Source organism: Anabrus simplex, chromosome 4 (genome assembly GCF_040414725.1).
Source record: "Anabrus simplex isolate iqAnaSimp1 chromosome 4, ASM4041472v1, whole genome shotgun sequence".
In the NCBI taxonomy this organism is placed as follows: Eukaryota; Metazoa; Arthropoda; class Insecta; order Orthoptera; family Tettigoniidae; genus Anabrus; species Anabrus simplex.
Genome location: NC_090268.1, coordinates 392,887,284 through 392,904,358, shown reverse-complemented (window position 1 = coordinate 392,904,358; position 17,075 = coordinate 392,887,284). Strand labels below are relative to the sequence as shown.

Here is a 17,075-nt window from a genome sequence, read left to right as displayed (position 1 = left end):
AATAATAATAATAATAATAATAATAATAATAATAATAATAATAATAATAATAATAATAATAATATGATACATCATTAATCGCCTAGCATTTGCTGCTGACGTTACTATCCTATCCAATACAGACAGGAAGCAATCCAGTCTGTAGAAAAGCTCCATGAAATAGCAGTCAAGAAAGGACTCCAAATTTCGTAGGAAAATGCGAGGTATATGGAATAGACTAGATCAAGTGTCAACAGTCAACGGTTAATTGCGACAAATATAGAAATATCGCTCAAGTAGACGCATTTAAGTATCTTGGTGAAATTATTGAAACATCAGGATTAAATCAGAAAGGTTACAAAGAATTGCAAAACTTCAAACATTGTACAAAAGTACTTGGAACTGAAACAATAAAATAACTATATAAAAAGTCAAATTAACGGCATTATGATATAGCAGTTAAAACAGATGCACTGAAACTATTATAATTTCCGGCAAATCCCGAAAAACGATGATAGGAAAACAAGAAGAAAAATTCCTCAAGAAAATCTTAGGGCCAAAATTTGAAAATGGAATTTAGATGAAAAACAAATCACGAGAAATATATCAAGTTACAGAAAAATAACAGATACAGTCAGGAAACGGCGATTACAATTATATAGTCACTCATATAGAATGGATAACAACAGGCTCGCAAAGAAAATTTTAGAAAGCCTCATCAATGAAAATTCACAATAATTAGCTAAAGGAACACAGTGAAGACTTGAATGTAATTGGCATCAATGAAGGAAACATTCAAGACAGAATACAATTCAGAACCCTAATTCACAAATACGAGTTTTCTGTAAAGACCACCAGACTAAATACGGAATGGACTGAACGACGTAGAAAGGAACGCAGCGAGAGGATGAGATATCGGGAGAAGAAGAAAAAAACAAACAAAAAGTGATAATAAGTTCCAACGCGCTCCTTAGTTGGACATAATGAATCAAGTAGTATAATAATACTAATAAAATACTTCATACATACTTTTCAGTAGAGAGTATTATACCTTTCAGCGCTCAGTCTGCACGTCTGCGTGAATTAATTAAGCACCTCCATAATCCTCTACTTGTAACTGGCTCTGTAGCCTTACTTACTTCCATACCTAGTATCTTGAAATCATTGAAAACTGAGACTAACCATCATCGTATTTTGTCCCTCTGCTTCTCTCACCATCCAGAATCGAGTCCATCATTTTCCTAGGTAACCAATCCTTCCTCAGCCGCCGGTTTATGTTTGCCACTTCATGCAATGAGTTCATTCCTAATTTAGCCTACATATCCTCATTCTGTGTGCCCTCCTGACATTGTTCTCACCTGTTCGTGCCAGCGATCCTTCTCAGCCCTTTACTGTAGCCTATTTACTTCTAACTTCTAACATAAGACATCATGAGTCCACCCAGCATTCACTGCCGTACATCAAAGTTGGTCTGAAAACAGAATAATGTTGATTGCAACTGCGAGCCCTCTGCATTGGCTTCATCCCACCTTCATTAATTTCTCTTCCTATTTTTTATTTATTTACTTATTTATTCCTGTCTTACATTGTAGTGAAAATAAGGCTCACGATTCTCTCTTACACTTAACCACTTTCAATAATGAAATTTAAAAATATAAACATAAAGATACAAGTAAGATATTGTTATTCTACAAAAAACTAACACTACGGACTATACTACCATCCTGGGAGAATTCACATCCTAAATACTTGAATTAATACTGATTAACGTTATTGGCTTTACATCCCATTGGCTACTTTTACGGTTCTCGGAGACACCGAGGTGCCAGGATTTAGTCCCGCAAGAGTTCTTTTACGTGCCAGTAAATCAATTGGCACGAGGCTGTTGTATTTGAGCACCTTGAAATACCACTGGACTGAGCCAGGATCGAACTTGCCAAGTTGGGTTCAGAAGGCCAGCGCCTCAACCTTCTGAGCCACTCAGCCCGGCAATATTTGAATTAATCTACATATTCCTGATTTTTATTCGCGGCCGAACATTTAATTCTCTTAGGTTTTATTCCTTAGTGACATCACTGTAGTCTTGATATTGCTCATTTTCATGTCATACTCACTGTGCCAATTATCAGGATCCAAAGTATTAGATTGTAGGCTTTTAGCGCTGTCTGCCATTAAGACTAAGTCGTCGGGATTGGTCGAAATGCTTAGTACATTTGCAATAAACTGAATAATAATAATAACAACAACAAATAATAATAATAATAATAATAATAATAATAATAATAATAATAATAATAATAATAATAATAATATTAATGATACCTGTGTGTTTCTTTGATACATGCTTTAAGGTACTTCATGTCTTCTAAATTATTCACCGTGATTTGCTGGTCTTTGCTCGGTAGTACTCTTTTAAGTTCTTGATAAAGAATTTCCTGTTTGTCTTGGTTCCTTGACAGAAAATGAACTGTTTTTGAGGTTAAATGACCAGTCTGAAACAGAAAGGAGAACATACACATTTATTTATTTATTTACTTTATTGAAAACTGCTAGATTCCTTCATCCCAATCTAAGTGTCATTAATTACGGCTTGTCTTAGCTGTATTACGAAGAGTAAAAGCCTACCTATAACAGAAGGAACGTCATTTTAAACACTTGACATAATTCTTCGCCCCAGCGCGATCTACTGGTAAGAGCAAGTTGCGAATCCTGATGCTGTGACATTACAATACAGGTTGTCAAGCGTGGTCTAAAGACCTTTCATTCATTTCACATCCTCCAAGACAAGATTGTTCCAAAGAGGATCAAAATGAAAAAGAGGCAATGCACTGTAAACTAACGTAAGAATGCACACGATTAGGTCAGCCGTCCTACATACCGTGCAGATCACACGGGACGTTATGGGCGACTCGTAACTACTTCTTTCATAGGTGGCTAAGAATGCAACATTCTTTCGTCCTAATATGTTGCCGTTCACAGATCCAAACACGGTTGTCAGATCGCCAGTAACTCAATGAGTATCCATTTTCGGCTCAATAATAACACACAGCACGATTTGGACTTCTTGGAAGTTGATATTGGATATCTTGGTGATTATGTAGAGGCATGGATGCGTCCATGGAAGCTCCAATGACTACTACTACTACTAATAATAATATTGTTTTAAAATTTTACTAGTTACTTTTGATGGTTTTTGGAGACGCCGAGATGCCGGAATTTTGTCCCGCTGTAGTTCTTTTCCGTGGGAGAAAATCTGCCAACCAGAGACTGAGTTCTTTGACCACCTTTAAGTACAATCAGACTGAACCAGGATCGAACCTACCAAGTTGTTTTCGGAAGGCCAGGTTCTCAACCGTCTGAGCCACTCAGCCTCGCAGTCCCGTAACTCTGGGTGGTACAAATGCGTATTTAAATTTCGCCCGTTATATTGTAATATTGTCGAGAATCCGTTTCTGTATCTGTGTTACTTCTGACATTCCAGGCCCACTAAACAAAGACTTTGTCCTGAAGATGTGAAAATTTGGTCTAGAATTTTAAAAATATATATCAATGATAACATTTCAAACCCACCTTACAGGATATTTTATTTCGAGAATTGTTCTTGTCACGTGATACATATTCTGTGACAAAACTTGTGCCCATAACCCCTCAGAAAGACCCGTTGAATCCATTTTGCGTCAATGACCGACATAACAGTTGTCTGATATAAGAGAGAGTGAACCTTTTCGAGTAATAGAATTAGGGACCATGACAATGCCACCAATTCAGAATACAGACGGGCCAAGGTCCTGTATGACTTTCATGAACTACGGGAGTTATCATATAATTTCATTACAAACTATTATTTTTCTTTTGCTATTTGCTTTACGTCGCACCGACACAGATAGGTCTTATGGCGGCGATGGGGTAGGAAACGTCTAGGAATTGGAAGGAAGCGGCCGTGGCCTTAATTAAGGTACAGCCCTAGCATTTGCCTGGAGTGAAAATGGGAAACCACGGAAAACCATCTTTAGGGCTGCCGACAGTGGGGCTCGAACCCACTATCTCCCGATTACTGGATACTGGCTGCACTGAAGCGATTGCAGCTATCGAGCTCGGTCATTACAAACTAGTAAAACACTGATTTAAAAAAATCCTTTGTAGAATACTATGTTACCGTGTCTATTCCAGCAAGTATCATGTCCAGTGCCATCACGCACGCAATCATAGGGTCTTCATTCTTGATGAGAAGAGTCTCTAGCACACTCATATCCTTTTCAGCGTCAGGTGACCTCTGCATTATTCTGTTTTGGGCTTGTTTTATGTACTTCATGGCCACTCTGTAAAGAAGAGGAATAATTATTAGTTTTCCTACTGGGGTAATAAAGTATACTTAACTGAGCACAAAGGCTTATGAATTGTAATTCTTAACGTTTTTATACCTTTTTGATGCTATTTGTTCGGGGCGTCGACCTAAGGGGATTTTCTGCTCCTAATGGCACCATATTGTATGAACCTGCGTGTAATTGGAATGTCGGTAATGTGGAATGTTGTGTGTGGGTAGAGGAAGATTAAGGACGACACAGACACCCACTTCCCAGGCCAGGGACATTAATCATTACAATTAAGAACCCCTGGCCCGGCCGGGAATCGAACCCGGGGCCGCCGCGTGTCAGGTGGACGCGTTGCCCCCTACACCGCGGGGCCGTACTTTTTATGCCTTAGTAATTTATTTTTGGAGCTTTATCATTGATATAGAATAGCAAATGTGCCATCATACGAGAGACACGAACGAAAAGTATTGGAAAACATATCTTAACCCACCGATACTTGTGAGACAACCCGTTACTCTCACAACAGTATTACTCTTATTCTGAGCTGAACGGCCATTGGAAAAATGTTGAGGTTTGTAATCCATTCTTGGAGCTCTGTTTTGATGTAATGCACCTAAAGAGAGCAAGCTATATTTGGTCCTTTTTTGGAAAGTAACTTGTTAATATAGATAGACCTACAATTTTGTCGTATAGCTCTTTAGGTCTGCGACACAGTTTGCATGAATAGTGATCTGGCGTAGATAAAATGCTTGATGGATATTTTTCTTTAGATCCTGATTATTCTCCAGGTAATCGGACGCAAGCCTGCCACAGTATTTTTTATGCACTCTTCTGTCTTACGGTTTCCATTAATTTACCATTATTATGCTAATTTTCCTGTTTTACTCCAGTAGCTTACAAATTAAAAATGTGTAAACAATGCTAAGAAATGTTCAATAGCTAATAATAACAATGAAATGAACAATGCACTTGTTTTCTTGATAAATAAATAAATTAATGTCGTATCATATTGTACCAAAATGTCTAATTTGCAGTAACAATATGTCCCCAAAATTGAAAAAAATGAGCAGCAATATGCAGGTCATCTAAATCGTTTGCTGAATTGAAGCAATTAATGGGGCTTACAAGGAAACACTTCCACTTGCAATTCTCCGATCTGATTGATATTTATTACAATGACTTCGTAGAAATGCTATATTCATCCATATGAAAAATAAGATGCTCAGACGTATATTAATTTTTGTGATGCCGAAGCATTTGAGGTGTATGTTGGGATAACAATGGAGTAGAGACGAAACAGAGTCAAATGCTTGCTTTATATGTTTCTTTATATCCTGATTATTCTGCAGATAATCCGACGCAAGCCTGCCACACTCTTATTTTCTTCACACTTCTGTCTTTGTAATCTATTCTTGGAGGTCTGTTTTGATCTAATCAACCTAAAGAGAAAAAACTTTATTGGAACCTTTTTTGGATTATTTCTAGATCATCATGTGCTGCCACAGTATTGTCCTCTCAGTATTTTCAAAAATGTTAAGCCATTTATAAAGAAACAGACTACGCTATAACAGAGCTAGCGAGTTTGTTGTGCATGAAAAATAAGGACAATGTGGCTGTGATGAGCTTGGGCGCAGAAGGCGCCTTTCATAGTGCTTGGTGGCCAGGGATTCTTAAATTCTTAAGTGAGAGGAGATGTACATTAACCATTAACAGCTAAGAGATAGAAAGTACTGTAAGCAGAGGATGCCCACAAATATCTTGCTGCGGACATGGTCTATAGAATGTTCTGTACCACTCATTAAAGTATTGTTTGTCCATATTCATTCACAAAATAATTTAATCAGAGTTGGGGAAGAACGCTCATCGTGTTGTGTTACCTCCAGTGTGCAAACGAAAGTCATTTTGAACTACTGCTGTGACGTTGTGATAACCTTTCCGACGTAGTGAATACGAAGAGTTCTTAAAGTCTCCTCATGAAATATAATTACTTTCTTTTTTTTAAAAGATAATTAATCTGTTCCCTTTAATGTGAAATTCACATTTTTAAGTTTCAGCAAGATAAAGACTGGAAATGCCGAATGATTGTAGACTATGCTCTCATTAGCCAAGCATTGTCAGACCCATGTTCTTATAAACTATTGTACATTCTACACAGGAGTGGAAAGGTTTTTAATGACAAGATGAAATAATAATCGAAATCTCGTAATCTAGAAATTAGAGTCATGAAGTAATCCAACTTACTCGTTGAAGAGATCCAGGTCATCGACCAACTGTTTCCAGCACTTCTTTCTCTTGTACGGAAGGAGAAATGGCTGCATGTCGAGAGTGAAAAAAGCCTTGAACACATCGTCTACAGCTCTGATCATCCTTTCAGTTTCCGAATCTGGCTTGTTGTTTGGCTGCAGACAACCCAGTCGGGTATCCAAAGCGATGAGCGATATTGCTGTTAATCAGATTTTAAAAACTCTGTAAAGTAAATGTACAGAAAATGTACACATCAAGGGTCAGGCTCTTTTCTCTGCAAAAAATTAAAGGAGGTGACTGGGGCTATGATAAAGAAGAGAGGAAGTCAAGGAATGTGGTCTAATACACCACAATGGTTTGTTAATTCCAGTCAATCAGAGTTGGAGGAGAACGCCCATCGTGTTGCGTTGTCTTGAGTGTGCCAACGAAATTCATTTCGAACTACAGTAGAATCCCTCTAGTCATCTTCGGTTAGTTCGGCCACCGGAAAATCCGGACGGCACCTGTCTTTGAATGAAGATCGGAAAAATGAGTCGCGCTGATGGAAGTGCAGCTTCTCAATCGAGTAACAGAGAGAAGCAACAGCAGTTGATGTATTTTTATAAAGAAGTGACGTGATTTTGATTCTAAAAAAGCAATTGTCACAAAAAAGGTAACCGATTTCTTTCAATTTTTGAATTCTGCCGAGTTTTTGATGCAGTAATACACTGTAATGTGAGTTCCTTTTTTTACGCCAGTCTGTGATGTTTATACGAAGTGTTAGTGTATCATTACAAATTAAATTTTGGGTTTGTGTAATTTTTTTCATTTAATTTTCCACCAGCACTGTGAGTGACACTTCAATAGTGCATGGAGATATCATAAAGAAGTAAACTCATTTCGGATGAGTACACTTGGTGAAGAACCATTTAATACTACTCGCCTTATAATTTGTTCTTTTTCATGTACTGCATTTTGCTTAAGCAAAATATTGGTATTTATAGCGTATTGTCGGTTGGTCTGGCCTTTCGTCAATCTGGCCTAGCGTCCGGTCCAGAGGTGGTCGAACTAGAAGGAGTCTACTGTACTGCTGTAACGTTGTTTCTCGTCTAAAACACACACTCACATCACTTATTTCGCCGACAAATGAAATTACAATATCATGAAATAACACGATAAATATCAGAATGCTATTAGACAGGAGAAAACGAAATCTTGGAAAGAGTTCTGTAGTATCAACATATCTTCTAATCCAATTTAGCAATTGGAGAAATCAGACACACCTACACTCTGCCCAGACGTAAGAAAACAGATGGGACCTATTCAACAGGTCTAACTGATACAATGAATTATATTATTGGTCAACTTACACCGGCAGATAATGACAAAATCAACAGTGAATGCCACAGAAGCATAAGAATAAAAATAATGCAACTACCTAACACAGATCATGACAGGTCATTTTCAAAAGAAGAAATAAGGATAATAATTGAGAGTATGGATCGAGAGAAGGCTCCAGGAGAGGATGGGGTGATGAGCGATATATTCCTACATATTTCCGCCATAGTACCCTTGTATGCACTGTACAAGAAATGTCTAGAAACAGGAATATTTCCTAAACACTGGAAAACAAGCCATAAATCCCAATAACCAAGCCAGGTAAAAAAAAACTCAGGTGTAAGCAAATATCGACTACCCAGCTTATTAAATATAATGGGGAAGGTGTTAGAGAAACTGTTTACAAACAGATTAAAGCATCACTTAAACCGAAATAATATCCTACACGACAATCAGTTCGAGTTCAGGCCTCAATCCAGCACAGTGGACCCAGATACTGCAGTCAAGGACTACATAGATGAATCACTGACAAGTAAGGACAGTGTGGCTATGATCAGCTTGGACATAAACGGTGTCTTTGATAGTGCCTGGTGGCCTGAGATTCTTAATGCTTTAAAGGAATTCGTTGTCCTAAGAACCTCTACTGCTTGATGAAAAGTTAATTAAGTGAGAGGAGATGTACATTAACCATTAACAGCTAAAGGGGCCCATTCACAGTCGAGCCGGTTGGCGAGCCCGTCCATGTATAAAATCCACACCCCGAACCCGACTGGCTCGACGGTGACCATACACTGGCGAACCCGTTGGCGGACCAGTCCGCCAGTCTGTATTGCAAATAGTACGTGCATTGCCTAGTTTTTGTTATAAAGTGGGTTCGAATCCCACTGTCGGCAGCCCTGAAGATGGTTTTCCCTTGGTTTTCCATTTTCACACGAGGCAAATGCTGGGACTGTACCTTAATTAAGGCCACGGCCGCTTCCTTCGAACTCCTAGGCCTTTCCTATCCCATCATCGCCATAAGACCTATCTGTGTCGGTGCGACGTAAAACCACTAGCAAAAAAATGTTTTTGTTATGGCCCAACGAAAACATTCCAAAGTGGCTGTAGCTGTTGCAGAATTTGTGCAATGATGAAGTAAAGAAGAAGAAACGTGTGTGAATGAAGGAATGGTTGAGAGATAAACTAGGATTTTCACACGTTAGCCTATTAAGAACTCTGTGCGTACAAGAACCTGCAGATTATAAGACCTTTCTGCGTATGGATAGCGACAGTTTTTGCGAAAAATTGTTGGAGTTGATTCGGCCAAACATAGAGAAACAGGAGACACACATGAGAGATACCATCTGTGCTGAAGAGAGGTTAATTGTAACATTGCGATTTTTTTTTTTTCTGCTAGTTGGTTTACGACGCACCGACCCAGATACTGGATACTGGCCGCACTTAAGCGACTGCAGCTATCGAGCTCGGTCATTGCGATTTCTAGCGACAGGGAAAAGTTATGAAGACCTGAAATTTAGCAGTGTAATATCTCCTCAGCTACTTGGAAAAATCATTCCTGAGACGTGTTGGGCAATCTTCGATACGTTGCAGTTGGAATATTTGCACGTAAGTGGGCCTACACAATTTTGATTGTGATGTATTATAAGATAGTTTTTATAAAACAAACAAATATTCTTTGAAAGTGATTAGTTTGGGAAATGTTATTCAGTACTACTTAGAAATGTTATTCACTACTACTTATGACATACAGAAAATTCCACTACTGTAGTAATGTATGATACATAGCCTACTTACAGTATTAACAAGTTAAGTGCAGAGGCGCGAGAGTCATATATGTCATAGCACAATGGTCTATAGGCTAATAATATTTGTACGAGAATATCGGGAGACCATGGATTCTTCTTCTTCAAATTACTATTATTACTATTATTATTGTTGTTATTGTTATTATTATTAGCGTTCGAATGTCGCACTAACACATGGAAGGCATTGCGTGACGCAAGGATGGGAAAGGTACAGGACTCGCCCGGTACATTTCAATGAATTCTTCCCGGAACTGCTTATTCTTCTCAAAAGTCATTGTTAGTTGAGGTAGGCCTAATTAACTCGCACAGAAACCAAATAAAGCTACAGACGAAACCACAGTGAGCCGGTCAGGTAGTGGCCATACACACACTGACGGGTTGGCGAACCGGTCGGGTTCGCTGGTTTAGCAGTCGAACCGCCAACACGGACCCAACCTCGAGCCCAACCCTCAACAACCCCCCATACACCTTCGAGCCGGTCAGTGCGACCAAGGTCACGAACGGGCTCGCCAACCCGCTCGACTGTGAATGGGCCCCTTAAGAGATAGAAAGTAATGTAAGCAGAGGAAGCCCACAAGTATCTTGCTGCGGACCTGGTCTGTGGAATGTTCTGTACAGCTCGTTAAATCTAAAGTAGAAGAAGGACACTGAAGTGATTGCTTTGCAGATGATGTCTTGGCCCTGACTAGAGGCGAAAACGCACTCCAAATTGAAAGCAAGGCCAATATTGAAATGTTGAAAATCTCCAATTAGGACAAAGTAAATAAAATATCTTTGAATATAACAAAAACTCAAGTAATGCTGGTGTCTAGGAGAAAGCCAAGAAAAAACCCACAGATTTTACGCATATATATCAACAATGAAAAAATTCAACAGACTAATTAAATGAAATATTTGGTGATATTAGTCGACAGCAGGTTCAGATTCAACAGTCATATACAACATATAGCCGAAAAGTCTACGAAAGTTATGCACGTCTTATCAAAGTCAGCTATCATTAATTTGAAATTGCGTTCCGATGTAATGAATATCATTTACAAATGAGCAATACATCCATTACTCACGTATGGAGTTCCCGTTCGGCCAGATGCCTTAAATAACCAAAACAAACCAAACCCCACGGCACTTAACGCCCTTTAAAAGGCATTGGACTGCCCAGCGACCGCTGATCAGCCCGAAGGCCAGCAGATTACGAGGGGCAGTGTGGTCAGCACGACGCATCGTCTCGGCCTTTATTCTGGGCTTCCGAGATCGGAGCCGCCATATCACCGTCAGATAACTCCTCAACTCTAATCACGTAGGCTGAGTGGACCTTGAACCAGCCCTCACGTCGAGAGAAAAATCCCTGACCTGGCTGGGCATCCAACCCAAGGCCTCCGGGCGAGAAGCAGGCACGCTATCCCTACACCACGGCGCCTTAAAAACAACCCATAATGTAAACAAATTAAAACGAGTACTGAGGGTAGTAAATATTAAAGTTACGAAGGTCTTCAGAACGACGTCACATGAATCATTGTGCGTTCTAGCTGGAATGACTCAACTTATTATTAAAATATTGGAAATTGCAAATTGTTACAATATCATTAAAGGGACAATTAATCACAGTGACTCTACAATGAATTACAAAAATTGGCCCCACCCAGCTGAAAACATGATAATACAAGTCAAAAAAGGAAGTACAGTATACAGTCCAGATGTACACAGACGGCAGCGAAACTGAATCGAGTGTCCGGTCTGGAATAGTTACATATATCAACTCTGAACTAACTCACAAACTTAGAATCAAATTATATCATAGATGCTCAAACAATCAGGATGAGCAAATTGCGGTACTGAAGGCCCTTGAGAAGGAACAAGGCATAGACAATGTACTTGAAAAATCTGCTGTAATACACACTGACAGTAAATTAACCTAGGATATATTACGAAACAGCCGCAAGCACAATGCAATGATAGAAGAAATACAAAGTATTTTACGATATATTAAGCAAGAAAACTGTATCATACATTTTACACTGACTGACAGAGCAAATGCAACACCAAGGAGGAGTGGTTCGAAAGGGATGAAAGTTGGGGAAAAAACAGAGACGGCACAGACGAATAATTGATGTTTATTTCAAACCGATATGCAGGTTACACAATGCGCACGGCATCGACTCAGTAGGATGTAGGACCACCGCGAGCGGCGATGCACGCAGAAACACGTCGAGGTACAGAGTCAATAAGAGTGCGGATGGTGTCATGAGGGATGGTTCTCCATTCTCTGTCAACCATTTGCCACAGTTGGTCGTCCGTACGAGGCTGGGGCAGAGTTTGCAAACGGCGTCCAATGAGATCCCACACGTGTTCGATTGGTGAGAGATCCGGAGAGTACGCTGGCCACAGAAGCATCTGTACACCTCGTAGAGCCTGTTGGGAGATGCGAGCAGTGTGTGGGCGGGCATTATCCTGCTGAAACAGAGCATTGGGCAGCCCCTGAAAGTACGAGAGTGCCACCGGCCGCAGCACATGCTGCACGTAGCGGTGGGCATTTAACGTGCCTTGAATACGCACTAGAGGTGACGTGGAATCATACGCAATAGCGCCCCAAACCATGATGCCGCGTTGTCTAGCGGTAGGGCGCTCCACAGTTACTGCCGGATTTGACCTTTCTCCACGCCGACGCCACACTCGTCTGCGGTGACTATCACTGACAGAACAGAAGCGTGACTCATCGGAGAACACGACGTTCCGCCATTCCCTCATCCAAGTCGCTCTAGCCCGGCACCATGCCAGGCGTGCACGTCTATGCTGTGGAGTCAATGGTAGTCTTCTGAGCGGACGCCGGGAGTGCAGGCCTCCTTCAACCAATCGACGGGAAATTGTTCTGGTCGATATTGGAACAGCCAGGGTGTCTTGCACATGCTGAAGAATGGCGGTTGACGTGGCGTGCGGGGCTGCCACCGCTTGGTGGCGGATGCGCCGATCCTCGCGTGCTGACGTCACTCGGGCTGCGCCTGGACCCCTCGCACGTGCCACATGTCCCTGCGCCAACCATCTTCGCCACAGGCGCTGCACCGTGGACACATCCCTATGGGTATCGGCTGCGATTTGACGAAGCGACCAACCTGCCCTTCTCAGCCCGATCACCATACCCCTCGTAAAGTCCTGTGGCACACGACAACACGTTCTACAATGACTGTCGGCTGAGAAATCACGGTACGAAGTGGGCCATTCGCCAACGCCGTGTCCCATTTATCGTTCGCTACGTGCGCAGCACAGCGGCGCATTTCACATCATGAGCATACCTCAGTGACGTCAGTCTACCCTGCAATTGGCATAAAGTTCTGACCACTCCTTCTTGGTGTTGCATTTGCTCTGACAGTCAGTGTACATGGATCAAGGCTCATGTTCTCAAAGAAGGAAACAAACTTGCAGACCATTTGGCCAAACAAGCTGGAAACAACCTGGACTTAGAAGTGGTTTACAATGAAACAAGACCTGGGACCATTTGTATGTGTGAGAGTGAGTGGGAAAACACTACAAACGGAAACATAACAAAATCATACTTTCCTAATGTACGGAGTACAATGAAAATTAAAATAAATCTAAGTCGTAATATGAGAGCTATGACATCAGGCCAGGGAAAATTTGGTGAATACTACTTTAGGTTCAAAATAACAAAAGACCATACAAGGTGTGCGGTGAAACAAATCATCAGAGAGTTGATCATATTATTTTTGAGTGAAGTTAACTCCGAGAGAGATAAATTTTGTAGAAGTGTTATAATGTTAGTGGGCCACTGCCTGGTGGAGAAATACGAACGTCGTGGACAAACACCTAAAGTATTTTCATAAATTTGTAAGCAATACAAATTTTGACATCTTACAATGTGATAGCAGTTAAGTGTAATATTGACAAATTTCATATGTGTATAGTTCATGAAGTCATCAGGGAGCTGTCCATTCTTAATTAGTACTGTCATTATGTATATACAAGCATGTAGTATTACATTCTGCAATAGCGCACATTGCTAATAAATGATTTTCAAAACCACACACATACACACACACACACACGCATACGCGCGCCTTTTACACTAACGCTTAAATTGCGTACGTTCTGGGTGTTTCTAAGGACTGAGAGTTGTTCTAGCGGGTTGTGGTGAACGCCATTTTATGAGATGTATACTTACATTCTAATGCCCATCGAAGTACGTAGTTCATGAAGTCATCAGGGAGCTGTCCATTCTTGTCTCGTAGATCCTTCATTCTTTGGACGGAAAGTAAAATGTAATGCAGTTAGTAACAAGCACAATATGTCACACAATCTTTTGTAAATAACATTAATAAATCACCATATCCTAATTGTATTTATACTTTCTATCATTGATTTAAATTTCGTTCGAAATGACTCTTAAAATTAAATGTCCTCATAGATTTATTTTAATGATTAATCACTTATATAAGAATATTTTCACATTGTTATCACTCCGAACGGAATCCGACAGATCATAAAGACGAGGTGTGGCACAGCATTAGAAAACTTTTGGTTTACACTATTCCATAGAAAAAGCCATTTCCTCTCAAAATGCGCACACCTAAATCATAGATATACGCATAAGAAATACTTTTCTGCAGGATTTCCTGTGGAGTGTAGCACTGTATATTATGTCGATCACCTGTCAATTACCTCCGTTACATTGGTAGCATATCTTTGAGACTATTGGGGTCTCAGGGATTTTACAGACCCGCCTGTCACGTGTTGAACCAAATTTAGTCTCAGTCCTTAGAGCCTTGCTACTGAAATATTTTGGAGTTTCACAAATCAGGTTAATAATATCTACACAATATTCCGAGCCAGAGTGATGCAGTCTATGCCACGCTATCACGCATAGAATGAGTAATTACTTAACTCTGCAAGTTTATTTCATAGTCTTCTGGTTGGCGTGAAAATTGGATCCAATTATTGCATCATAATTGGTAGGTACTCTTGGACTGTTCAGCCGCCACCACCACCTCTGGGCCCCTGGACGAGGCCTGACCCGGTGAGTGACGTAACAGCGCGGTGCGGGGTCATAGATAAGAGCGCGCTCGTAACCTCACATAACCTTACCCTGACTACGTGTCCAGGCTTAACCTTACAGACCTTGGGTTCGACTGCAGACCTAAGGACGCTAACCGTACAGTCCCTAGTTCGAAGCCTAGGAATATTAGCTTAACCTAAGAGATTCAAAGTTCAACACCCGGGCTAACCGCATAAGAGTGCTAGCGTACCCTAACAGACTTCAAGTTCGATACCCGGGCTAACTGCAGGCCTAACCTTACCCAGGCCACGCGTTAACCTAACTTAACCTCACAGGTCTTGTAGCTGAACTTGGAACAAGATAGCGGCTATAAGGCTTAATAAGTATGCTTTCAGACTTCAAGTTCGATACCCAGGTTAACTGCAGGCCTAACGTTATGCTGACCACGCGTTAACCCAACTTAACCTCCCAGCACTTAGAACTGAACTTGGAACAATATGGTGGTTATAACAGATGGTTTGTCGCGGGCTATTTTCGTATTACCTGGAAACAGGCAAATATTGTTCCACTTCTCAAATCAGGCAACAAATTTAATGTTTCATCTTACCGACCAATTTCTCGTCTCCTCACAATTCCTTTATCTTTGAATAAATTATGCACCAGCGTCTCTTCGCACTCACTTTGCCGTATATCTCAACCAAGCAGCATGGTTTTCTACCAAGTGGCTCTTGTCTAACAAACCTGGCCACTCTGCATAGCTTTGCATCACATGCCATTGCAGCTATATCACAGCTGGATATCTGCTACGTAGACATTTCGAAAGCTTTTACTCTGTTGCTCCATAAACTCTCCGAACGATTTAATATACATGGAAGTCTTCTGACCCTTCTTGCTGGCTTCCTGCATAACCGTTGGCAGAGAGTGGTAATATCAGGCACTTCATTCTCATGGTTACCAGTCAATTCCGGTGTCCCACAAGGCAATACTCTTGGCCCCTTGCTGTTTTCTTTGTTTATGGACGATCTGCCGTCCGAACTCAACGAAACAGCGAATACCCTACTCTTTGCTGAGGACTGCAAGATATTTAGGGAGATCAGGAATACAGCAGATGCAGCTTTGCTACAGTCCTCACTTAATGCCCTCTCGAAATGGTGACGTAGTTGGAAACTTATCCCCAATCCACAAAAATGCAGCCACATGACCATAACACTACGTAAATCTCCTCTACCGACATCATATTATCTACTCGACAAGCCCATCACCGTATTTATGCAACAGCGTGACTTAGGTGTAATATTCGATACAAAATTACAATTTAAGACCCATATAGAAACATATACAACCAAGGCTTGGAAATTACTGGGCATTCTCTACCGCTTCACAGATATTTCTGACCCCATTGCTCTTCACTTCTTCCTCACGATCATTCAACCCCTCTTAAACCACTGCTCTCCGATCTGGACAACAGCCTCCTTCTCCAATACTAACCAGTTATACAGAGCAGTGTCCTTCTTTGCTGCAATTGTAAGGAACAGAAACCCCAAGCTCAGGAATCTGTCTACGCAGCGGGTATTAATGGCAATTAATATATCACCGCTGCACATTAGGCGACAAGTAGCTGACCTGAGTTTCCTCCAAGGGATCTTAAATGGACATTACTGCTCGGAACATCTTGTCCCACTCTTCTCTCTCCGTGTTCCTTCCCGCTCCACCAGAACCAAACACCTTCTCCACATTCCCCACACTCAGCACTCAATACTTCAACGATCTTTCCGAATCCGCATCCCAACACTCTTTAACAATATTATTAGGAGACAAGAGGTTGATATAGCATCAAATAAAAGAATATTCGAGAGGGTTTTAAATTGTCTCTTAAAGATAAGTTGATGTGAAGGGATTATACCGTCATCTTGACCCACGACGACTTGGCTATGAACATGGACATTCACATGGTTTTCGATTTGGACAGTTGTTATTAGTAGGCCGTGTACCTGATATTGTTATACAGTATTTTGTTATGTTTGTTATATTCAGTGCTGCCAACTTAGCGGATTATCCGCTAAATTTGGCAGAATTAGAAGACTGTCGGCGGAGAAATATATCATTTAGCGGACAGCGGATTTTTTGGCAGAATTCTAGATTTGTTATAGCGGAATTTAGTATTTTATCCATTTTGCGTTTTTTAAAAGTGTACTCCAGTCAGTCTCCGAGCTATTCCATATTTCTTGTCAGGAGCTAGCAATGACATGAGGAAAACATGTTATTTGGATTTGATGTCATGAGATCAAGATATCATAAATTTGTAATGCGTGGGGAATGGGTACTTATCTCTTAGTTGACGGATGACGACGGATAATGAAACTGGGAAAGAGTAGCATTTATATTTATGTATGAAGGAAGACCGTTTAATGA

The 17,075-nt window shown here is 40.7% G+C and overlaps 1 protein-coding gene across 2 annotated transcripts in view; it reads right to left on the bottom strand.

Annotated features, from left to right (window-relative positions):
* LOC136872029 (probable cytochrome P450 49a1) overlaps window positions 1-17,075 on the bottom strand; it is a 100,249-nt gene that overhangs the window by 11,483 nt on the left and 71,691 nt on the right. For both annotated transcript variants that reach the window (XM_067145851.2, XM_068227303.1), the window contains exons 6-9: window positions 13,833-13,909; window positions 6,534-6,735; window positions 4,136-4,298; window positions 2,302-2,471 (exon numbers count right to left, since the gene is read on the bottom strand). In XM_067145851.2, the coding sequence (XP_067001952.2) occupies window positions 2,302-2,471; window positions 4,136-4,298; window positions 6,534-6,735; window positions 13,833-13,909 (612 nt within the window). The remainder of the gene's footprint in view (window positions 1-2,301; window positions 2,472-4,135; window positions 4,299-6,533; window positions 6,736-13,832; window positions 13,910-17,075) is intronic.